General features: G+C 42.8%; 1 protein-coding gene across 1 annotated transcript in view; it reads left to right on the top strand.

Annotated features, from left to right (window-relative positions):
* The window catches only part of pacrg (PARK2 co-regulated), a gene marked incomplete at both ends in the record, with an annotated part of 495,713 nt that extends 487,844 nt beyond the window's left edge, over nt 1-7,869 (top strand). The window contains one exon of the mRNA XM_084311203.1: nt 7,709-7,869. Within this exon, the coding sequence (XP_084167329.1) occupies nt 7,709-7,869 (161 nt within the window). The remainder of the gene's footprint in view (nt 1-7,708) is intronic.
* Nucleotides 7,870-27,093: the final 19,224 nt, after the last annotated feature.

Raw genomic sequence — 27,093 nt, 5'->3', positions numbered from 1 at the left:
TCATGTGATGGCTCCCAACAGAAATATGATAATGAGAAACATGATAAGGAAGATGTTACGTTTGCTCCATTATGGTGTCACATTAACTCCCGGTCTCCCCAGCAGCAGCATCATTTGAAGGTTCTGGGGAAGTCGTGGTGGAGGTCATTTACAGACTTTTGCTGCATCATTTCAGAAAGTTAAAGCCAGTTGAGAGTGTTGTGTAATGGGATCAAACAAACAGCTGATCAGTCATGTGTGACTTTTCCACAAATGCGTTTCTACAGCCAATTTAGTGCATAAAATCCTATCATATCAGCAAAAGCAAACACTACCTCAAGCGAGAAACCCTTTTTAGCAATATTGGGGACGTTTTTAATACATTTGGCCATTTCCATCCAGCTTTTCCAATTCGATACTTATTTCACTTAAAGGAACACTCCAACATTTTGGGAAATTAGCTTATTTGCCATCTACCCTGGAGTTAGACAAGAAGATACATACCTTTTTCTTCTCTGTGCATGCAGTAGGAGTAGGAAGACGTTGGGAACTAGGCTAATGGAGGAACCTACTTACAGTGACTGACGCTAAGCTAGGCTAACGGTGCGCGTCTTCCTACTCCTACTGCATGCACAGAAAAGAAAAAGGTATGTATCTTAACACTCCAACATTTTGGGAACCCTGGAGTTAGACAAGAAGATGCATACCTTTTTCTTCTCTGTGCATGCAGTAGGAGTAGGAAGACGTTGGGAACTAGGCTAATGGAGGAACCTACTTCCAGTGACTGACGCTAAGCTAGGCTAACGTGCGCGTCTTCCTACTCCTACTGCATGCACAGAGAAGAAAAAAGGTATGTATCTTCTTGTCTAACTCCAGGGTAGATGGCAAATAAGCTAATTTCCCAAAATGTTGGAGTTTTCCTTTAACATTATTCACTTAAAGGTACTTTAAGTTTATGGAAACACAACTGCTGTCACCAGGGACACAAGTGGCAGAAGATACAGGGGGCTTGGGAAGAGGCTGCCCTCTCTCACACACACATTACATGTATACATACACACACATACACATACACACACACACACACACACACACACACACACACACACACACACACACACACACACACACACACACACACACACACACACACACACACACACACACACACACACACACCCACATACACACATACTTGCCCTCTCTCTCAAACACACATTACATGCATACATACACACACATACACACATACTCGCCCTCTCTCACACACACACACACACACACACACACACACACACACACACACACACACACACACACACACACACACACACACACACACACACACACACACACACACACACACACACACACACACACACACACACACACACACACACACACACACACACACACACACACACACACCACTCCAGGTCACTGCTCATGGGCCGTGTGTGCATCAGCAGTGCGGTGTGTAACAGAACCCAAGCTCAGACCTACTGTACTGCACATGCTTCAGCCCCACACGCTTCATTCTGCCCTTCACTCCACACTCTGCCTCATTAAACCTACAGTTGAGCCATTAAGAAACACTGCTGTACCATTGAGTCACGAGTTGTCAGGAATAAGGGCTGTTGTGTCCGAAATCAATTGGAAACATTACGTTACCTGTGTGGCAGATTGTGATTTATCAGTGCAGCTTGTTTGAAGGTTCCGTCTCTGTATACACCTCTCTCTCTGTCTCTCTCTCAGTGTGTGACAACATGGGCACGTAGAGAGGCTGTGTAGAACATGGAGCGTTGGTATTTATTTATTTATTTTATTTTATTTGTTTATTTGGACGGGACAATGCAAAATTAATGAACACTGTGGAGTGTAAAAATTGCCGGATTTAGCACAAGGCTAATTTCCATCCGTTGTCCCCAAACATAAAAACAGGACTCCTAGAAACAGTAAGAAATGTACAAATACATAAAAACAGGACACATAAAAACAATAAAAAAAATGTACAAATACATAACAGCATGTCACATGTGTTCACATGACTGGTTGGACTTCAGCCATTTTTTTAGTTGCCCTCTAAAAGAAGCAAGGGTGGGGCTTTCCCTTATGGAAATGGGGAGACTGTTCCATGTTTGACTGCCTTTTATGGACAGGACGTTTTGGCCAAACGTGGTCAGTCTACGTTGGACCATGCAGTCACCTCTGGTGTCTGACCTGGTGCAGAGTCCAGTGTTTCTTTTTTTGTAGATGAATTCCTGTACAGGAGGAGGAGCTAGTCCATGTAGGCATTTGTAGACGAAACAAGAGCTTTTTAAGACTTTGAAATTTTCAAAGCTCAAAAAGCTATATTGTTTCAAAATATTGCAATGGTGGTATGCCAATGGTTTCCTGGCAAATACCTTGATGAGAGGTATTGAGATGGCGCCGCAACGAACGGCTGCCTGTCTGTGCGCTCCGTCGAGACTGTGCTTACTTTTGTTAATATTTATAGTTTTTAGAGTTTTGTTTGTACCAACTGTTGGTGCATTTAATGTATATGACCGTCAGTCACTCATAGACATTGGATTACGGGAAACTTACCAACTGGATTACTCACTGGACCAGCTTTCCGAACCGCAACAATGGCCTGAAGAAATTCTCCGGAGATTAGGACCAGATCCTTTGTTCCTTGATCCCAGGAAAAGAGGACCCAGACGGCGAGGAAAGAGAGCTGGAGTCCGTAACAGGCTGAGAACCAGGCGGCACAGGACACCACTACCCAGTATATTGCTAGCCAATGTACAATCAATTGACAATAAACTGGATGACATCCGAGCAAGGATTCAATATCAAAGAGACGTTAGGGACTGCAACGTTCTCTGCTTCACTGAAACGTGGCTCACGCCGGAGGTCCCAGACCACGCAATTCAACCGGCCGATCACTTCTTTATCCATCGCAAGGATCGGACATCAGAGTCCGGTAAACAACGTGGAGGAGGTATTGCCTTCATGTTTAACAAAAATTGGAGCGATCCAACTAACGTGAAGGAATTATCCAACCACTGCTCCCCAGACCTGGAATATATAACCATCAAGTGTCGTCCTTTCTTCCTCCCGAGGGAGTTAACGGCGATCATCCTGATCGGAGTGTATATTCCACCGCAAGCCAGCAACAACGCCGCGCTCTCCAGACTCCACGACGAGGTAAATAGAATACAAGTGGCGAACGTTAACGCCGCCATTTTGGTGCTGGGCGATTTCAACAGCGCCAATCTGAGAAAGGTATTACCTGACTTCTATCAGCATGTGACTTGCAACACCAGAGGCGGTAACATCCTAGATCACTGTTACACGCAATTTAAAGGTGGCTACAAGGCTCATTCTGATAGTGGCTTTGGTAAATCAGATCACGCGTCAATCTTTCTTTCACCAAAGTACAAACAGAGAATTAAAAGTACTCCTGTAGTCTCGCGAGAGGTGCAGAAATGGGATTTGACGTCAGAGGAGACGCTCCGGTCTGTGTTTCACTGCACAGACTGGAATGTGTTCCGCGACACAGATAACATTAATGTCTACACGGAGACAGTGCTGGACTATGTTTGTACTAGGGTGGAAGAAACAATCCCCACTACCACAATGAGAGTTTACCCAAATCAAAAACCCTGGGTAGACAAATCCGTCCGTGAAGCTCTGAGAGAGCGCACCAAAGCATACAAAGACGGCCTAGTGGCAGGCAACATGAATGACCACAAGGTGGCGCGATACAACGTAAGGAGGACAGTGTCAGAGGCCAAACGGCGCTACAGGGATAAAATTGAACTCCAGTTTGAACAAGCTGACTCTAGAGCTATGTGGCAGGGGCTCAAAACGATGACAGACTACAAAGGCGCCTCCCTCAAACTGAACAGTGACATCTCCTTAGCAAATGACCTCAATACCTTCTATGCGAGGTTTGATGCTGGTAATAACAACACCAGCTCACAAGCCACGGCAATGGGGGGGGGGGGGGTCGGCTGCTGATGGAGGCGCAGTGTTCAGGGTAACAGAGCATGAGGTGAGGCGGACCTTTAAAAAAGTGAATATCAGGAAGGCAGCAGGTCCGGACGGCATCCCCGGCCGCGTCCTAAAAGTCTGTGCCGACCAACTGGCCCCAGTATTCACTGACATATTTAACCTGTCCTTAGAACAGGCTGTCATCCCCACCTGCCTGAAGAAGTCCACTATTATCCCTGTACCCAAAAAATCCAAGCCTGCTTGCCTCAACGACTACCGCCCTGTAGCTCTCACCTCCATAGCCATGAAGTGCTTTGAGAAGCTAGTAAAGGGCTACATCTGCTCCTCCCTCCCCATCAACATGGACCCCCTGCAATTTGCATACCGCCCCAACAGGTCCACGGAGGACGCCATAGCCCATGTGCTGCACACAGCAGCATCACACCTGGACAAGAGGCAGGGGAACTATGTGAGAATGCTATTCATCGACTACAGCTCGGCATTCAATACCATAGTCCCCTCCATACTCATAGCCAAGCTCAGGGACCTGGGCTTGGGCTATGACCTCTGCCAGTGGGTCTTGGACTTCCTGACTGGCAGACCCCAGGTGGTGAGAGCAGGCAACTGCACCTCCTCATCCATCACCCTCAACATAGGGGCCCCCCAGGGCTGTGTTCTGAGTCCCCTCCTCTACTCCCTGTACACACACGACTGTGTGGCTCAGCGGAGTAGCAATACAATCATCAAATTAGCTGACGACACAGTGGTGGTGGGCCTGATCTCTGCCAACGACGAGAGGGCCTACCTGGAAGAGGTCAAGGTCCTGGCGGGATGGTGCCAGGAAAACAGCCTCTCCCTGAACGTCAGCAAAACAAAGGAGATGATTGTGGACTTCAGGAGGTCGGGGGTCAAGGACTACAGCCCCCTCAGCATCGACGGGGCACCGGTTGAGAGAGTCAACAGCTTTAAGTGCCTCGGAGCCTACATATCCGAGGACTTGACATGGACCACACACATTGACAGTGTTGTGAAGAAGGCACGACAACGCCTCTACTTCCTCAGGCGCCTAAGGAAGTTCCAAGTCAGTCAGAAGATCCTTAAGAACTTCTACTCATGTACAATAGAGAGCATCTTGACCGGCAACATCACCTCCTGGTTTGGGAATAGCACTGCACAAGACCGAAGCAGACTACAAAGAGTGACACGTTCAGCCGAACGCACAATTGGAGGGGGGCTCCCCACCCTCCAGAACATTTACAACAAGCGTTGCAAGGGCAAGGCTAAGAGAATCATTAAAGACTCCAGTCACCCGAACAACTGCCTCTTTGAACTGCTGCGGTCAGGCAAGCGATACCGGAGTCTCAAGGCGAGCACAGAAAGACTCAGAAGAAGCTTCTATCCCCAGGCCATCAGGCTGCTAAACGAACAATGAATGAACACTACACAACAACAACCACCAAACGCACATAGCACACACATCCACACGCACACACTCACTTTAAACAAACACACTGTAGCACCCACTCCACACACTTTATAGCACACACCCACTTTAAACAAACACACTGTAGCACCCACTCCCCACACTTTATATTTATTGATGAAGGATTGCACTACAACTCGTACACCTTACTGTAAATTGTACCTAAAATTGTACCTCATCCCATTTCTGCTTTGCACTAGATAGTACTGTACATTAGTACACTGCATAGTATTGTATATTATATGGTAACTCAGAACATTGTACATATGTCTATACCGAACACTGTGACCTCATTTTTCTTCTTCTAAATTACATGCTATATTATGTTATTTGATACTATCTTGTCTAGCACAGTCTCTGGAGCGTAACAGTAAGAAGCATTTTGTATGAAAGTATTCTGTACTTCTGTATGACAACTATTAAAGAACTTGAACTTGAACTTGATGGCTCTATGATAAAGCTGTTCGATGTGTTTCATGACAGTCACACCAGCAAATGACCAGTTTGTGAAGCAGTATTCAATATGTGAGAATATCATGCAATGAAGATACGTTTTTGCAGCATCAACTGTTAAAAAAGGCCGGATTTGTCTAAAATTAACTAAATTAAAATTAATTGTGCGTTTCACTTTTTTGACATGTTTCTTAAAGGATAGGTTCGAGTCCAAGATGATGCAGAGGTACTTGAAATGGGAAACCAATTCCAGTTCCTCCCCCCCAGAAACACATTAGATCTAGTGATTCTGACTGGTCGTTTGCTGAACATCATGCATACAGTTTTTTTTGTATTTAGCAGTAGGCATGAGTTTTGCAACCAGTGTTGGACCTTGTTCATTGCATTTGAGAGGCTACATGAGATCAGGTCAGTTTTTTTTACCATGTACAAAAATGACTGCGTCGTCAGCATACATCTGTACATTGAAGTCAGGGCATATGTCCGGCAGGTCATTGATGTACAGGGAAAACAGCAATGGCCCAAGAATCGATCCCTGCGGCACACCGACTGGATTGTCAAGATAAGGAGATTTGACACCATCAACCATGACACATTGTTTTCTGTTTGTTAGGTAAGACTTAAACCATTGAATTGTATCTGCAGATACATTGAAATGAGACAACTTTGCCAAAAGTACTTGATGGTTGACAGTGTCAAACGCCTTTCTAAGATCCAGGAACACAGCACCTACATATGGGTTTTTGTCCAACATATATTTAACCTTTTCAATAAAAACACAGTTTGCAGACTCAGTGGAGTGCTGAGCGCGGAAGCCAAATTGAAGTGGGTGGAGTGGGGTGTGACCTTTGTCCAGATGTTTAATGATAAGTTTCAACACCCACTTTTCAGCAACCTTAGATATGGTGGATAGGATGCTGATTGGCCTGTAGTTGGCTACCGACATCCTGCTACCAGATTAAAAAATTGGTGTTACCGTGGCCACCTTCCAGGAAGATGGTACCACCTTTGAACTGATCAATTGATTCACTAATATGGTGATAGGTTTTACTAGAGCGTCGGAGTGTGTTTTTATAAAATCTGTGTCCAGGCCATAAGTGTCCCTGGCCTTAGAGCGTTTCAGCGCCACAATGATTTTTCTTACCTCATCCTCTGTTATTTCCTTCAGCTCAAAGAGGGGCTCGGCTTCCACAGTTGGACTGGGTGATGCACCAGAGGGGGCAAAGAGTTTTGTTATTTCCAATACACTATTTAAAAAATAATCATTAAAAGTACATGCCAGTACAGTGGGGTTTTTAATCAGGATGTCGTTGACTTTTAATTCCAGGATGTCATTTACCTGTTTGTTCTGTTTACCTAGTAATTTATTTAAGATATGCCATACCTTTTTACCGTTTCCTTTTGCATCTTCAATTACACTGATAAAAAAGTTGGCTTTGGCCTTTCTTTGTTGGTAACTTTACTTGTATGTATGGATGTGGAGATGACTGTGTTTGTTTCTCCCTTTTTCTATAGGAGGCTGCTGTATTTATTATTCCACTGGACAAGTTATTATTAACTTACTCTGTGAAGACATGTTTTAAGACCTGTGTATGTGTCTCTCAACCCTCTGCTCAAAGGTTGTGATCAATGGGAATTTCTACCCCTTTCTTACCCTCGGTCTCTCTCTCTCTGTCTCTCTCTCTCTCTCTCTCTCTCTCTCTCTCTCTCTCTCTCTCTCTCTCTCTCTCTCTCTCTGTCTCTCTCTCTGTCTCTGTCTCTCTATCTCTCTCTCTCTCCCTCTCTCTCTCTCTCTCTCTCTCTCTCTCTGGCTAGTCAACACTGGGGACGGCATTGTCTACAACCAGCAGAAGAGAGAGAATATCGGGGAACTGATCCAGGAGACCCTGGAGCTGTTTGAGCATAACGGAGGACAAGACGCCTTCATCAACATCAAGTACATGGTGCCCACCTACCAGTCCTGCATGATCAACTGAGGCCTTGCCCAGACGACCCCATTACATTTACCTTTGCAGCTGTCTGTGTTATGGGTAATGCCACTGTATTGTTCTATAAAACTTGTACTGTTCTTCTAATGTCAATGCAGATTCCACACGCATGAAAAAACAAACTGTCCGTCTGCAACACTACTATCACCGACATCTAAGAAGGGAGATCCCCCCTTGAATGGCCCTTCTAAGGTTTCTCTCCTCCACATTGCCTGTGGTGCATTTTTTCCTATTGCTAGGTTTTAGTGAGTTTTTCCTTACCTTTGCGTGGGGTATGTTGCATTCATTTATTTTGCATTTATTTAAAATTTGTTGGACCTTATGGTGTTCTTGTTTTGTTCTTGACTTATTGTGATGTTTCTTCTTGACTTGTTTAAAGAAGACGTGTCCGGCCCATGGGGACATTAACGTGTTGTCGGGCCTTACAAATACATTTTATTTGATTTTATTTGATTTTATTAAAGCATTCCTGTCTCATTCATGTCCCATTATTTTGTGACCTTTTGTTTATGTCTTTTATGACGTTTCGTCAGCTGGCGAAAGGTGTCAGTATGTTGGAAAAGGAATGTTGGACTTGTCTGAAATAGACACATGCACGGTTGAATATGGAGCCCTTATAATAAGTACTCTGTGCGGCTTTGCAACACCAGGATGACCACGTGTTGAGTGAATCTGAGTAGTTTGGCCAGCAGGCCGGTGCTGGGGCGGCCCAAACCCAGTGCAGATCTCCGTATTCTCTGCAAATCTTGTTTTTACAAACCTGCCGGTTTCCGCAGTCGCTATACTGCCGCCGTTATGCGGATAACATGTTTCCTACTCGTTATACATTATGGTACCACATTTTAAGAACTGCTATTTCAGCTTCAGATTCAGATTTTATTGTCACATCATTCATACACTGTTACAGCATAGAGCCGATAGAGGAGTGACATTCCTTTTGTTCTGGCCTCCTCTGCCTTGCAGCAGCGTCACCAATAAAGTAGGACACAAAAAGAAAGCAATAGAAATAGCAGCATGAGCAACGATAAAATAGCACTAATTTACAATACGATAACCACAGTGTAATAATCACTGTGTGGGTGTAGTGTCTGCAGATCAGCAGTAGAAACAGCGGTAACAAATCACAGTCACAGGCAGGTAGCTTTTAAATGTAAGATACATGGATTTCCCATTCAGAAATGACAACCATCTCATATAGCTGCTATAGGGTTTTAGAGGCACTAGGCAGTTATTTTGTGAAACAAATTTGAAACGTAGATAATAACAAATGCATTATATGATATATTTTCACAACAGAACAAATTGTTCTCAGAAAAAAATGGGGTTGATTTTGATATATCATGTCATAAGATAAAATAATTCTAATTATTGAATGTATAGTAACATTTAAATGTAAGTGTTTTGGGAAGCAACAGTTGTGATTGGAGGATCAAGAAAAAAGGACAGGTTTAAGGTCTATAGGGAGGTGTAGTCTGACTTTTTTTTCTGACACTTTAGTTTCCCGCGCGGTCCACCCGTATAGTGATTTATCATTGGGACAATTTATTATCAGTTATTGTAATAATTCTGCCTCATGAACATTGGCAAGCTTTCCATTTTTGCACAAAATGAGTTCCCTTCTATCACTAACATTATTGTTTAAGCATTTTTGGTTCAAATAATTATTGTACGATTAATTGCTAATTGTTTCATGTTGAGCTATAGATTGTGGATGAATACACACAGAAAGGTACGCCATGCCAATGTTCATGCTTTATTTGTTTTAAACTAGACGATTTAGAAATGTGTCCATTGGAAATACATTGCAATTTCAAGTGAGGTGGACCAGCCGGAAACAACAATGACATAACCACTACACCTCCCTATTGAAAGGAAGAGAATGGTGACGGTTTCAGCAACCCTGCTACCTCTTCTTCTTCTTCAATCCAGCCATATTGACTGTGTTAATTAACTATGTCAAACACTAGTCCACAATCCAGAATATAACCATGACCAATTATGCAGAAGGATGTTTGTATCCATAATCTCACAATGAAAAAAAGCCTGTTTCCTTTGTAGCAACAGCTATTTTAACAGCTGCTGGATAATATGTCAAATTTGTAAAAAATTCAAAATAAGAAATAAAATCAAACAAATTGAGACACCGTTAATTATTATTATTATTATTATTATAAATGTTTGGAAAATTTTACATTCTGTCCTCCTGCCTGGCCATGGACTGTCTCTCTCTATTCTCCCCCTGTCTCTGCCATGGACATGTGTTCCCCCTGTTCTCTCTCCTTATGTCTGTCTGCCTGCCTCCCTCTCTCTCTCTCTCTCCCTCTGTGTCTCTTGCTTTTCTATCTCTCCTGTCCCTAGTTTAGTGTTTAGTTGAGTCATGTATGATGTTTCTCTTGTCCAGGTCTAGTTTTCTTGTATTATGTTCTCTGTTTAGAATTAGTCTTTGTATGATTGTTTGCCCTGTGTTTTGTATTAGGTTCCTTGTCTTGTTCTTAAGTTGTAGTTTCTTGTTTAGTTTCTTAGTTCTTTGTTAGTCTGTTTCCCCTCCCCGGTGTCTCTAGTTGTAATTATCCCAAGGGCGTCTCGTTTGTCGCTTGGTCCCTGTGTATTTGAGTTGCTTGCTTCCTGTTCTATAGGCTTGTCCATTGTCTGCTGTTGACGCTGTCTGCTGTTGACGCTGTCTCTGCTGTTGCACGTTTCATGTGGGCTTGTTCTTTGTTAGTCACGGAGGCTTCTGTTTTCTAGTGTTAGTGTTTATCTCACCAGTGTTCCTTTGTAATCCTTTGTATGTAAACACTTCTTTATTTTATGTATTTTTGCACCTTTGATTTGGCTTCTACACCCCTGAAACCTTCTACAGTTGTAACAGAAAATAGGTGCATTACAGCAGAATGTGAGCATCAATTCTGAGCAAATTAGCAAAAATCTGATTGTTCTGTTAAATTATTGCATTAAGTATTATTACATTATCAGTTGAAAGAAATTGTATCACTTTGTACATATTTCCTGCTGTCCTTGGTCTTTGACTTTGCCACTAGATAACTGCATCATAATGGTTCACAGCAGCAAGTCACAGTGAGAATGCAGGGCTTCCTGCTCGGCCGCAGTTTACCACCAATGACGTGTTTGTTTACAATAATGTAGTAGACGTGTCACTTCCTGGTCCTGACTATACTGTATTAGTGGCAGGGCTGCACGATTTTTGCTAAAATGTTAATCACGATTTTTATCTCTAAGAATTGAGATCACGATTCTCTCACACGATTCTTATTTTTCGTCATCATTTAAAAAAGTAAAGTAAACATTTTTTTAAATTATAATTTAAGTAAATTATCGTCATAATTAAAAAAAAATCCGATTAATGGTATACGGTACCAGTGTTTCCATACTGTCACAACATCTAAACACATTGGGGAAGGTCCAGAGGAATGATGGCCAGCAGCATTCTTCCTGAGACACACCCACGCACCTCTTTACAGCTAATTTACAGCTTTTGTAGACCATCACATTAAAAGTATCCAATGGAGTGTTCTTGTAGAACATGTGATATACAATTTGTATAGCAATATTACCCAAGATAAAGGTTTGGAATGTTTCCTAAATACACAAGCAACAAATGTTCCTTCTGCCATATTCATTCTCAATTTAGCTGCTTTTGTTCTGAAAAGTAATTACTTCTTTTACAATGATGTTGTCATGACTCTGTGTATTGAACCCAATATGCAGATAATGAGAAACGGCAGACAGGTCTTGTTAAAACCCGGTATGGGTATATTTAATAGAATAGAATAGACAGGTCTCCAGGCAGAGGTCGATTACACAGGGGGATTCTCTTACAGTCCAGGGGCGTGCACGGGACAGGATAGTCAGACAGGCAGGGGTCGATACACGGGTTACAGGGTAGTCAGTCAGGCAGGGGTCAAAACGGGTACAGGTCCTCATACGTTCCGGGAAAAGGCAAGGAGAGTTGTCAAGCAGGCGGAGGTCAGAACACGTTTTTCGAAAGCCAGAGATCAGGGTGAAGAGCCAGGTAGGACTGCGGAGAAAGGAGGACAACAAAGGGTTAGGCACGGTCAGAGAACAACAAACTAAATAACTATATGATATATCACTGACGTAATTGGCCCACAGACGTCAATCAGCTGCTCCGCTGACAGCAGCACACGGTCACCTGAACTCCATACCTGACTAACGAGAGAGAGAGAGAGAGAGAGAGAGAGAGAGAGAGAGAGAGAGAGAGAGAGAGAGAGAGAGAGAGAGAGAGAGAGAGAGAGAGAGAGAGAGAGAGAGAGAGAGAGAGAGAGAGAGAGGAAGGGAGGGAGTAGCCAGGCAGAGACTGTGACAGATGTCCCTGCCCTCCAGGTTTTTGGTACAATCATGTAAAACTAAAATGGTTTGTTTGTGTGTGGGGAGAATTGCGGAGGATATTCATCATGGCCCACTTAAAAACCCTTTACTGTAATACGTGGAAATGCTAATGTTGATGAGGTTTTTCTTTCACAGAATGGTAATGTTACAAAACTCCACAATGTCCTTCTATATCTGAATTCCAATTTTGAAGGTTTGAAATTCACCCTGAACCATAGTAGGCCTACTAAAGTGATCAATTTCTACGTTAAAGTAACTGAGAAAGGATCCCACCTCACCTCTGACCTTTACTCCAAACCTACAGACAGAAACACCTAGAAGTTATATGCTAGAAGTTTCCTTTAAAAATGTGTCAACTCACAAGGCTCCCAATTAGTCAACTCACAAGCCTCAAACGCATTTGTGATACTGAAGAAAATAATATGAAAGGAGTGAATCTCATGTTGTCAAAGTTCAAAGATAGACAATACAAACAGGAGTGGTCGGATTCTTCTGAACAAAGGTTGGAACAAAAAAACAGATTGCATCCAGGTTGGAATATGAAGAACATAATGATGAAGCATTGGCACATCCTCCAAAGTGATCCATCTTTGAATATTGTCTTCAGTAACCCTCTTTTTACTTACAAAAGGGCAAGCATTTAAGAGGGTTGTTACTTAGGGTAGGGTTGTTTGTGCCCTAATGAGTACTCACTATCTCACCAACTCCTTTAAATGTGGTTATTGTTGTGAAACTAACACTTTACTAAAAACATTCAACCACCCTGTTTATGGCACAAGTGCACAACTATCATGTAATACCAGGAATGTGATTAATGTTCTTTATTATCCATGATCTAAAAGATATGTTGGTGAAACTGCAAGACTTTTGAAACAACATATTTCTGAGCACACAAGTTGAATTAAAAGAGATGCCATGGAAAGTCCTGTGGCCATGGACGTTTAAAAGAGGCAGGAAACCAGTCCCTCTCTTATTGTCTTTGGTATCCAATGAAAGAGGGGAAACATGGACTATTTAAGAAAACACAGAGACCTTCTGGATCTATAATCTGTTTAGTATAAAGTAACGTTTTTTTTCCTACAAGCATGAATGAGGGATTTACACTTAAATAATTCACGCAAAACCATTTTCCTACAATGTGTTTTTGTCTTTTATTTTGTGTCCATGCCCTGTGCAGACTTACCTTATATATGTGTTTACAAACACATATATTAATCCGATTATGTTGTTATTATTGTGCTCTCTATTAGCAGCTTGTTAAGCTCCTCCCATCACCACCTGGTTATAATATCTGAACTCCTCCCTCTTTGTCTAACGAGATGTGTTTTAATTTGCTGGTTTGATTTTTGTTTTCATTCTGTTGTCCCAAAAGGAGTATTGACTTTTGTATTTTTCAAACAAGCTTATTTTTATGTACTTTTTTCAATAAACAGAAAATAATAAGCATGCCAGATATCCATTTTCTTTTCTGTATTTTTACACACGTACACACATACACACACACACACACACACACACACACACACACACACACACACACACACACACACACACACACACACACACACACACACAACACACATTATTAAACCTAATCTGTGTCGATCAATTGATTAAATGGTAAATGGCTGCATTTATATAGCACTTTTATCCAAAGCGCTTTACAATTTGTTCCATTTTACCCATTCACTCACATATTCACACCGCCGGCGGAGGCGACCATGCAAGGTGCCAATCTGCACATCGGGAGCAATTAGGAGTTAAGTATCTTGATCAAGGACACGCAGCGGGAATCGAACCGGGAACCTCCATATTACCAGATGACTGCTCTACCTCCTGAGCCACTTACATGAGATTATATCAATAGTATGTTAAATCAATGTATTTAGGGGTGCCAGCATGCATTGGCTTTAATTAATCTGAGATTAATTGGGAGTGCATGCTCTCCCAAAGTCTGTAACTTGAGTTACAGTAGGTCATTGGCTATTACTAAAGTCGGGGGTTGTAGATTAACCTGCATTTATCAAAAAGCAAGAAAAAGCCCAAAGACAAAACACTTAGTTACGATGATAATGGTGACAATACAATGATAATGGTGCCATGATAATACAATGATAATGGTGCCATGATAATACAATGTAAATACTGCCATGATAATACAATGATAATGGTGCCATGATAATACAATGATTATACACACACATGCTGCACACGCTCACACTCAACGGTCACTTTACAAAATGAAAAGGTCACTTTAAAAGGAAAAAATAAAGAACGGGAGTGGTTCTTGTATAGTAAATAGATGGATATAGCAAGATAGCATAAGGATATATAGTATAACTGTAGATTGTATAGTACAGTATTGTATAGTAGTGTACATAAGACTCAGTGCCTCATCCGTAGCTAACATTGTATTGCACTATCGCAGGACCTTAGCATGTCTTTTACCATGCTTTTTGTAAACTTTATGTACATTATACCTGTTATGTCTTATTCTTATTACTTGTATTATTGCACAAATGTCTTAACTTATTACTTGTATTATTGCACAATCGCTGCGGGCATGACCTCCCGCATTTCACTGTATGCTTGTATGCCGTGACAAATAAAACTCTTGACTTGACTTGACTTGCCATGATAATACAATGATAATGGTGCCATGATAATACTGCCATGATAATACAATGATAATGGTGCCATGATAATACAATGATAATGGTGCCATTATAATTCAACGATAATGGTGCCATGATAATTCAACGATAATGGTGCCATGGTAATTCAACGATAATGGTGCTGTGATAATGGTTCCTCAGGCCCTGGTGAGGCCTGCAGGGTGGGTTCACAATGTACGATCATTTGATCCTTTTGTGACTCTTAGTATTATCATTTTACTTATTCACATCACATCCCCTTTGCCTAAAGGACAACGTCATTTTAGTTCCTGTCATTGTTTACGGGGGACACATTTGTGTAACGGAAATCAGACAGCCTATTTAAAGATTTCACAACGGTAGGCTAAGTGGAACCTGAGCTGATAAGGTGAGCCTGTTATTTATTTAATTTGTAGATGCTGAACAGGCCACAACTTGTGTTGTTATAGTTTATGATTATAGCTTTTAGTTTATTGAAAATCGTCCTCAAAATACGATCAGCTTAATCCTCTGCTATGATTTTAACACAATTTTAACATTTCCCATCTGGCAATGCTGGAGACTCCACAGGCAATGTCTTTGGGGATGGTGTGTCCTACATTCCTAGAACACAGTATATACTGTATATATAGGTATTTTCACCATCTGTCAGGATCCACACATGTGTATCAACTAAATGCTTTGTATACGTGTGTTGGTTCCTTGTGTGGACATGTGTCCACACATGCATGCAAAACATGTGCACACATATATGTTACATATATGAGTATATATGTAACTTGTCTAAATAACTTTATTTCCTTTTTTCCTCTCTCATGCTGTCCTTTCCACAGTTTTCCTCAATACAGTTGATTTATGTTGCTCAAGAGTTCACTGAGGTCGAATAAAAGCACTCACGAGTACTATTTTTAGAATAGCTTCACGACACTGCATGCTACTGTAGCTGCTCACTTTTTTTATTAGCAAGTTTACCATTGTAGCTTTCCGGGTGTGATCCTTACCCCTTTCGGAAGCTCTGTAATCCAGGTTGGAAAAGCAATGTCCTTTTGGAGGCTTAATTTAAAACTAATAAATCCTACTGTGAGTGTGAATGTCTTCTGTGATAATTTCCCCATGTATCCACGTTGAAAGCAGCTGTTGTTGTTGCTGTTAAAGCAGCTGAAGCCTATACTATGTATCCCATAATGCATTGGTTTATCTGTTGATGAATCAGAGGCCATGTTGCTTGTTGCTGAGCAGATCGATGTGGACATGGATAATAGAGTAACATGAGGTCCTCCACCTTTGCTTTAGTCTGCATGCAGCCCAACAACTCAAATAATGAGTGGAATATCTTGAGCATAATGTAGATTATCCTTTGTGCATTTGGATAGTATTGTAACATATTATATATATATTTATATACATGATAACCTGTGGATATATAGTTGGTATTCCATTTGTACCAGGTAATTGGTATAATACAATTTATAATGTTTTTTTTTATATAGAATTGTATTGGCATATACAAAAAGCATGACAATAAAGGTGTAACATTTTGGGATCCCTCCTTCCATTTGCCAATCAGCCCAAGACAAGCAGGAGGACCATTGATTTAGGCAAAACTGTAGCAATTATGGCAAAACTAACGTATTGGACAAAGAAATGCATAGGGACTTGTTAATGGTGTGTGTTGGCTAGCATGTTTCTTTTTTCCCCTTGACTACCAAGGCCTAGAAGAACAGATTTAAAAAGCAAAAGGTCTTCTGCACTATTGTTCTATAGGTGATTTTAATAAAAAACTGAGATTAAATTGTATTTATCTTTTTCTATTCTACGTTTATGTTCATACAACTATTTATACGTTTGTGTGACATCACTGCAGCATACGTATTCTTATAGTCCAATTTGTCCCGAAAACAAAGATGTATAACATGATTGTGTGTTACAGTGTTGAGGTTGTACACACATTATTACACAATTACACCCAGCAAACCAAAATAGAAAGAAGAATGGCTTAGACAGATTACTCAGAGCTTAAAGTCACAATGCAAACATCTTCCCCAACACAATGGAAGTCTTAGTCAGCCTGCTACACACACACACACACACAACTCCAAGTAGCCCACAAGGGAAAACTGTGTAATTGATTACTAATATTCACATGGACTCTCACACTCTCTCTTATTACAAGTTATTCCTTCAGAAAAAGCAACTGTACACGCCTTCAGAGGAATCTATTCTCAAGCAGGACAGGTTCATAATGCTCATATTTCAACGTGTGTTCGTGATGAAAAGAAAGTTGGTTGAATAGGCGCTCCGTGCTGCTGAATGTGACAGCGCTGTTTTGCCAGGGGTTTCATCCAGAGTTACTGGTCAGACTGCTGTTCAGTTTGTGCTGCGTGGGCAGGAGTTACTGGTCAGACCGCTGTTCAGTCTGTGCTGCGTGGGCAGGAGTTACTGGTCAGACCGCTGTTCAGTTTGTGCTGCGTGGGCAGGAGTTACTGGTCAGACCGCTGTTCAGTCTGTGCTGCGTGGGCAGGAGTTACTGGTCAGACCGCTGTTCAGTCTGTGCTGCGTGGGCAGGATGGATGTGCGTAGTGCAGAGCATGGTAGCCTATTACTGTATGTCATCTTAATAAGACTAACCCTAGTAGAGAAAAAACAAGTTGGCTAGATCATGGGTACAGATACGTACACTGTGTAGACAATAAAAAAGGGTGCAACCAGGGCTGCACTGGGACCAAAAATCGGCCCTGGCATTTTTGGCCCAGACCGGCCCACCATAATCGGTCGGACACCACCCACCAGTACACCATCCTTGCGGTCCCCTTAAATATGCTTACCTACTGTACTATTCCCCCAAACCACTACAAAGCTGGGTAGTAAGTGCCATGGACAAGTGTACCAGTGCAAGTGGACCAGTGTACTCACTCACTCTTGGCTGAATATTGTTTTGGGTGGTGATGTAAAAACATCTGCATCATAGCAGGCTCAGGATGGGCAAAGTAGTCTATAGCCTGTTCATCCCTGTCTCTCTCCTCCACAACCTGGCTTGACTAGACATAAGGAGAGAGAGATGATTACAATTAACTGGTACATTCAGGTCCAGAATTGTTGGAATTCCCTGACAAAGATGTGCAAAAAGCTGTACAATTTAAACAATACCATACTGGTAATGAGCAAATAGTTGTTTATTCAATGAATGCATGGAGCTGTTCCATCTTATTTCATTTGATACTAACTACTCAGTTCATACAGATTTCAAGTATTCAAATATCAATGATGAATATTGCATAAGGTTTACACAGTTAATAGATCACCTTCTTGTTTTATATTCATGTTCAGAGAGGAGTAATAGTTAGATCTTTGTATGTGATTTATATGGCAATTAAATCAATGGTGTGCTTGTTCGTTTTGGGAATTTGACCTATAGTTAATGTGCCTACCATGTGAAGGTGCATGATCAATGGACAGCACAAAAACTATTTGTGTAGGTGGAGACTAGAGATACCACAGATAGTAATAAGTTATAAGAGTAAGTAATCCATACCATATATATCCTAATAGTTACCTTATTACCATACTTGGCTGAAAAAAAACGTTGCTGCCTGTTGTGAATGTGTTTTTCCCTGTAGGCTAATACATAAGTAGGCATACATTTTTGCAGTTGAGCAAAAATTAGCAGTTGAGTAGGCTATATGTGCTGTGTTTTTATGTCTTCCATCGAGGACCACGTTGGAAATAAGTGTTTTAATGAATGCTTTTAGGTGATATCCTCAGGAATACAAATTGGTCAAGATAATTTGTTTTTATGATGTTTTTTTAATTTCCAAATACAAATCTAATCAAATAAAAAAAGCAGTTTTTGCAGTTGAGCTACAGGTGTTGTATATTATACAGCCTTTTCATGCATCTTTATCAAGGGAACCCTTATCCTAATGATTTTTTAAATAATATTATGATGATACAATATGGACCTAGTAGTTGGGTCATCTGTGGCACTTCGTTTCTCAATGGATTTGTCATCTAGGAGGGTTAATAAACAAATTTAGCCGGGGTGTATTTTTTTTAAAGGCGGGGGAAATTTGTGAGAGACCAAAATCCAAAATGGCTGCTGTGGAAATAAACTTTTTAGTGGTTTGACCTACAATGATGCACAATACATGGTACCAGCCCCCTCTCAGTCATGTACCAGCCCCCTCTCAGTCATGTACCAGCCAGCCCCCTTTCAGTCATGTACCAGCCCCCTCTCAGTCATGTACCAGCCTCCTCTCAGTCATGTATACCAGCCCCCTCTCAGTCCTGTATACCAGTCCCCTCTCAGTCATGTACCAGCCCCCTCTCAGTCCTGTATACCAGCCCCCTCTCAGTCATGTATACCAGCCCCCTCTCAGTCATGTACCAGCCCCCCTCTCAGTCATGTACCAGCCCCCTCTCAGTCATGTACCACAGCCCCATCTCAGTCATTAGTTCTTTCTCACCTTGACTACTGTCCAGCTGTCTGGTCTAATGCCTCAAGACAAGAGCTCAATAAGATCCAGCTCACTCAGAACAGAGCGGCCTGTCTGGCCCTGAACTGCTCAATGAGAAACAGTGTGGAGGGGATGCATACCAAGCTGTCGTGGAAGGTGGAAGACAGACTGGATTGCAGCCTGATCTTGTTCATGAGGAATATATATATCTCAAGAGATATCTCTGTTTGTATTCACAGCTAACATGTACACATGATCGACATAAGTATAATACTAGGCATGCCTGTAGGGAAACGTTCACACTGCTACTACCAAAAACCAATGCAGCAAAGAAAACTGTGTTATAGAGCCATGTCATATTGGAATAAACTGCCAGTACATCTTACTCAGATAACCAGTAATAGGCTATATGTTTTAAAAATAATTTGAAAAGAGCATTGAGAGATAAAGAAATTCGTTTACATTAAAGAAAAACACAGATACTGTAGTTTACACTGTAAAGATATGACTGTCTTAATCCATTTTATTGTATTTTCTGTGATCTGATACTCTGTTTGTGTACTGTAATGCTATTTGGAATTATTTTTATATGTAGGAATATTGGAATATATTTTTAAATGTATGCTACTATAATGTTATGTATGTATGTACTGTTTTTGTTGTGTGTGGACCCCAGGAAGACTAGTTGTTGCTGTGGCGATGACTAATGGGGATCCGTAATAAAGATAAAAAGATAAAAGATGTACCACAGCCCCCTCTCAGTCATGTACCACAGCCCCCTCTCAGTCATGTACCAGCCCCCCTCTCAGTCATGTACCACACGACTGGTGGGGGGTGCTTAGTAAGAGATGTGATTGGGCCAGCCCAGTGTTAGTCAGTACCAATACATGGTACCAGCCCCCTCTCAGTCATGTACCAGCCAGCCCCCTCTCAGTCATGTACCAGCCAGCCCCCTCTCAGTCATGTATACCAGGCCCCCTCTCAGTCATGTACCAGCCCCTCTCAGTCATGTACCAGCCCCCTCTCAGTCATGTACCAGCCCCCTCTCAGTCATGTACCACAGCCCCCTCTCAGTCATGTACCACAGCCCCCTCTCAGTCATGTACCAGCCCCCTCTCAGTCATGTACCACAGCCCCCTCTCAGTCATGTACCACAGCCCCCTCTCAGTCATGTACCACAGCCCCCTCTCAGTCATGTACCACAGCCCCCTCTCAGTCATGTACCACAGCCCCATCTCAGTCATGTACCACAGCCCCCTCTCAGTCATGTACCACAGCCCCCTCTCAGTCATGTACCACAGCCCCATCTCAGTCATGTACCACAGCCCCCTCTCAGTCATGTACCACAGCCCCATCTCAGTCATGTACCACAGCCCCATCTCAGTCATGTACCAGCCCCCCTCTCAGTCATGTACCTGCACGACTGGCAGGGGGGTGTTTAGTTTTTTTTAATTTTTTTATTACAAAAGAAAATAGTTTTTTTTTTTTTTTTTATAAATACTTTTTTTTTTTAATCAAATCATAACGGCCCAAATATGCGTCGGCCCACCATTTGCCCGGTATGCCAGATGGCCAGTCCAGGCCTGGGTGCAACTCGATTTCTGTTCTCGCTCATGGCCTGCAGCTCTGTTGAGGTGTATCAATGATACCGTCCCTCCTCACTGTCCAGTTCCACTGAGCCACGGGCTAAACGGCGTTGCGGAGGCTAACAGCTCGATAGCAGAGGAAAGAAGGAGTATAGACAATGGATTGAACAGTGTAAACATTTCTCTTAGGATTTTTTTCATAGATTGACACGTAAACGAGTTCTCCACAGAAATCTTGTCAACATCCCTCAATTATCTCATCAGCATCCTTCATTTACCTTCCAACGACCTCACACGCTGCCAAGAAGTATCACACAGCCTCTAATGTAGACAAATAGCTCACATTTCGCTTGGCTTCGCCACAGGAAAGGCCAGGCTCATGTTGCTTTGGCTCAATTAGGTCACATCACAGGAACTAATGGGCGTTAAAATGCTAAATTGTGTCCGTTTCTACCTCCTCTGGAGCCCATGAAGCTCATTAGGAAAGGTGAGAGAGCCTGTAAAGGAACATCCGCATGTGTGGCCTGTCCCGGATGAAGACATGCAGGCATGCATGACGACACTCACATCTATGGTACACACACACACGACGCACACACACTCACAACATACTGTAATTGTCTACCAATTGTCTCCATGCTCATTCAATAATGAGCACAAATTTGCTTCACATCCAAACGACAATACAGAGCAATATTTGCTCATGCAAGTAATAGAGTGAGCTGTGAAATGAACGGGAAGGACGGCCAATAAGGATATTTCTATCTCAGCCATATCGCGCATGACTGGCCCTGACCTATTGGCACGGAAGACTCAGCATGACACAAGTTGAACCCCCTCCCTCCCTCCCTCCCTCCCTCCCTCTGTTCCCAGACATGGAGAAAAGAAATAAAGAAAGAAAAACCTTTAAAACAAATCCATCATAGTCTGCTGATCAAACCCTGCTGATCATAATATTCTGAACCCTTTCCAGAGATATAATGAGTCATTTATCATGTTGTCACTGTGGGTGCTGGTGTAAACACAACAAAATAAATGGTCTCTTCTTCGGTTTGTCTCCCCAGCTACAGAGCACAGGTTATAACATCATGCTCTATTTCCCTACAGCCGATAGCATCTGCCGCAGATAAAACCCTGTTATTATTATATATATATATATTTTTTTTTACTTCAGAGGATTTTTAGAGGGTTTGTTTGGTTCTCTGCCTATTGTGAAAGATCTGCCCGCCGCCGGGGCATGATGTGCAGAAGATATTGATCCAACAGGTTATTCAACCATTTTTGCAAAGTCTCTGTATTTCTCCGGCCGCTTGCTTTGAGTTCTTCTTTCCCGACGTTCCCAGATGTGTGGAGAGGAGATTGAGGAGATTCCAGCTTTGCCAAAGTAGCCTCCGTGTCACGTCTCTCTGCAGGATCCTCCTCCCTCCTTTGGAGGTTTGGTGGAAAAAGCTGAATCTGCTGGTGCGCACTTGCATGTATCCTAATCTGTTTGTATTATACACACTCCCAACTGAATGGATTTGAGAGCAAAACAACGTATGTGAGGCTAGACTGGTATACAGTGTTACTGACCCACCCTTTTCCTTAGACGTTAAAAGGACCCAAATTACAGAGGTTTTTGAACCACTCAAATGTATTACACAAAGAGTTGTGCAGTAATACACAATACCTTCCTGCATTGTTAAAAACACTGTTAAAAAAAAACTAAAACTAGGGCAAAAACGCAATGAAAAAAAAAAGACAGAAATGTCTCTTGTTTCGTTTTTTTTTATGGCTTAATTTTTTTCATATGCCAGCACTTGGCTGCCCACAACACACTGAGGTTTTGGTTCCTCTCTTTTGTTCTCAAGAAAACCGATATTTAATGGCGACATATTTGCTTTCCGCCGTGTTTACATGCTCAAATGAACGTATGTCCTTCAAAATAAAAGCCTATCATCAGAAATTCTGTAGACTCCCCCCCCCCCCCCCCCCCCCCCATTCACGACCCACCAGTAGAGAACCTTGTTGGGACTAGTAAACATAGTACCTAAAAACACACTTGCAGCGTGATTCCATTCATAGCACTACAACCCTAACATTACCCAGTGGGAAAACATTCTGGTACTCCACTCTCTTCCACCACCATTGGAATGGCCACCTCCCCAAAGGGGTGAAATAGCTTTCCCTAATACACAACCTGGCTTAATCCTCACCCTCTGTTGCAATTGGACTCCCGAGGGTCACCCATGAACGACGTGGGGCAGTGTGGGGGTTATTATTAGCCTGGCGAGGTCAACAACCACAGCAGCTGCCTCTGCCCTGCTGCTTAAGTCCTTCACCAAGAAATGCGTGCAATTTCACCCATGCACACACACACACACACACACACACACACACACACACACACACACACACACACACACACACACACACACACACACACACACGCCTCGATACACAAACGCATACACACATTCACACTAGCATTCACAACGAGTGTATATAAGGACGCCTGGGCATGTGGGGACACATGTCTCTAACGCACAAACACACTGAGGGCCTGTGTGGCTGGCACTCCACTAGCTCCTTCAGCAGGGTTAGCTAGCGTCGCAGAACGGAAGGTGACTTTCCCCAAAGCCCCGTCCATGGAGCTCACGTTTGTCCGCGGAGCTCAAGTTTGTCCTTGCGCGTCTCACCGCATCACAGCGGTGGCAGGCCAACAAAGGCTTTCTCTACTGCTGTGAGCCGCGCCAAACAAAGGCCACACAAACACACCAGTGACATTCTGTTGACGGAGAGGAAAAAAGAGATTGTGGAAAAAGTAGTGAGAGAATAAGATGAAGAAGATGAAACTGAAAAAATAAGACACTTATGGCAGAGGAAGACAGCATGAAAATGTACTGTGAGGAGAAAGAGAGAGGGGGAGAGAGAGAGAGAAAGCCTCTTGGAGAGAGAAAAAGAAGAGATTGCAGCCAAGCGATGTTGACCGACCAAGATGAATCCAGAGGAGAGAGAAATGGTGCGAGTGTTGGGCTGCATCAGAACTGACGAATGAAGCGGAGGGGGGTGTTGTGTCACCTGCTGGGGAAAGAGAGAGAGAGAGAGAGAGAGAGAGAGAGAGCTGTCTGGCTGCATCCTGGGGATTTAGGGGCAGTCAGCTGCAGAGAGAAAGAGAGGGAGAGAGACCCAGAGGATCTACAGAACCACAGGCTCCGCTCCACAACTTGTTTATCTCTCTCACTCACTTGTGACAAAACAGAGAGACAACTGAGGCAACAACTGGCACTTAACGACATCACCACGCTCACGTATCTGTTCAAGCAGGCTGAATGCGATTGTCCCTGTTCGTGTCTGTGCATAGTGCATACCGAATGCATCTCCCTCCCTGTGACGGAAACCATGTAACGCGGAAGATCCACGTGGAACTCACTCACGACGTGATCAGAGATGTACGTCTCTCTCATGTTGTAATGCAATCATCTCTACAGTGTAGCTTTTATTACCGAGCGATGAAGTATCTCTGTGTGAAATCCCTTTTTAATACTGGAACTGTATTAATCCCTCCTCCGCTCTCCTATCACTTCCCCTCTCTCCTCTCCTCTCCCCTCCTCTCCTCTCCTCCAATCCGCCGGTCTCTAAAGGTAGATTGTTAGGAGCAACAAGGAGACAGGGGGTTGTGCCGCGCAACAGAAATAAATTTCCCTCTGGGAACAATTCGTCTTGTTCGAATCTTCCAGGCAGAGGCCACACTCAACCCTGGGAGCCACTGAGCATGTGCAAGACGGGACGATACAATGGAGATTTATCTCTCCTTCCTTGGCACCGGGTGCCTGCTTCACAGGCTTAATTCAACAGCAGGGAGGATAATGTAAACACTTTCAAAGGGAGGCTCATATTCTGTTTTCCTTGCACCTGTAAAGCGCTTGCTTAAATATTAATAAAGCTGCTCTGGCCCGCCGTGCGCCACTTTCCCTTTACCTGCATGTTTAGGTTTGTGATGCACTTCCTTATCTGCGGTGGGCAGTGTTTGTGTGTGTGTCGATCTCAGTGGAGACCACACCACAGGGTCAAGCCTCTGCTCAAAGGAGGTGATCAATGGGGAGCATCCAAAAGCTGCAATACATCCAGAACAGCGCTGCCAGGATCCTGATGAGAGTCCGTAAACACGATCACATAACCCCCATCCTTCACTCACTACACTGGCTCCCCGTCTCATCCCGGATCAACTACAAAATCCTTACAATCACCCATAACTGCATAAACGGACACGCACCCCTCTACCTTCAGGAACTCATCACTCCACAATCCTTCACCCGCACCCTCAGATCCGCAGGTAGCCTGCTCCTTCAGGTCCCCAATACCCGGCTCTGCACCATGGGTGACCGAGCCTTCTGCACGGCTGCACCACGCCTGTGGAACAGCCTCCCCATCCAGCTGAGGGCACCACAGAGCCTGGACTCTTTCAAAGCAGGCCTGAAAACCTATCTGTTTAAAAAGGCCTTTGACTGTTAGCCTTTTATTTAAATTTTATTGCGCTCTGTTTTTAAATTGTCTGTTTATACTATGTTTTTAATTAACTATGTTCTATTTTTATTCTGTATTTTATTTTATTGTTTTACTAATAACTATTTTATTCTATTTTTTTTTTAACTGTTTTAACCATGTAGTGTAGCACTTTGGGATCCCAGCGAACAAAAAGTGCATTACAAATCCAATCTATTATTATTATTATTATTATCTCTCTCTCTCTCTCTCTCTCTCTCTCTCTCTCTCTCTCTCTCTCTCTCTCTCTCTCTCTCTCTCTCTCTCTCTCTCTTCTTACTGTCTTTCTCTCTCTTTCTCTCTCCTCCCTCTCTTTCTATCTCTACTCACAATGCTTCTCTTTCATGTTCCTCTCCTACTGGTCTTATCAGTCACAAACACTCTTTTCCATCCATACAAAACACACACACACACACACACACACACACACACACACACACACACACACACACACACACACACACACACACACACACACACACACACACACACACACACACACACACACACACACACACACACACACACACACACAATGGTAAACAGACAGGTATCTGTCTGCATGAATTTGACAAAGTGTGCACAACTGGTCACCAGAGCTGCCTCTTCACATTCTTCCCCTGGAGAGGGAGAACTCCGCTGTACTCCCCTGAAATCTGAGTTACATGTGTGATGTCACTAATAGATCAGACCTCTTGTGTGGTAAGTGGTAACTTGACAGCTTCCGCCTCAGCTACACAGAAAGCTGAGTAGGTATCGACATGTCTTGAAGGAATATAAGCTGCCGACTTGGAATTCCTGGTAAATATCAATGGGTGCTCGTATTCATAGATCCTTGTATTCTTAATGAGGGTAAAGGTAGCGAAGCTGCTAAGACATTTTCAGTGGTTTATTGAACAATTTCGTGGGAAAACTATATTTATACAAATTGTTCAATAGAACATGTTTGTAATATTCATGCTTTGAATATATCTTTACTATATTATTCATGCTGTGAATATATCATTTACGACAGGCGCGCCAGGCGCACCTTGCTTATGTATACCTGACCAGGGGTCCTCACAGGCAGTTGGCTGCCAGCCGTGAATGGAGTTACACTCATGCTGAACGATGCTTACCTTTGAATAAACATATAAACGTTATCTCCTCGTCCTGAAGATTATTCTATTTAATCGAATACGACATGGTGTCAGAAGCAGGGTGAACATGGATATCAACGGAGTCCCGTCGCCACGGATGAATTGGGATTCTCTGGACTTACCGGGAGAATGGAAGAAGTTCAGGCAGCATGCGGAGTTGATGTTTTCGGGCCCACTCAAGAAGAAAGGAGAGGACGAGAAATGTAGCTACCTGCTATTGTGGAGCGGAGAAAGAGGGAGAGACATTCACAACACATGGACTCTCAGTGCAGATGAAGCAAAGGTATTGAAGAGCTACTATGACAATTTCGAAGCATACGTACTTCCAAGGAGGAACACAATCTTCGCCAGGTACAAATTCCATGAGAAAACCCAGCAACCGAGCGAGTCATTCGAACAATTTGTCACTGCATTGAAACTACTGGTGAAAGACTGTGCATATGTGAACAATGATGAGATGGTTAGAGACCGCATAGTGTTTGGCATA

Source organism: Notolepis coatsorum (assembly GCF_963971535.1).
Source record: "Notolepis coatsorum genome assembly, chromosome: 3".
NCBI classification, from domain to species: domain Eukaryota; kingdom Metazoa; phylum Chordata; class Actinopteri; order Aulopiformes; family Paralepididae; genus Notolepis; species Notolepis coatsorum.
The sequence above is the reverse complement of the archived record's forward strand: the minus strand, read 5'-3'. Positions and strand labels throughout refer to the sequence as shown.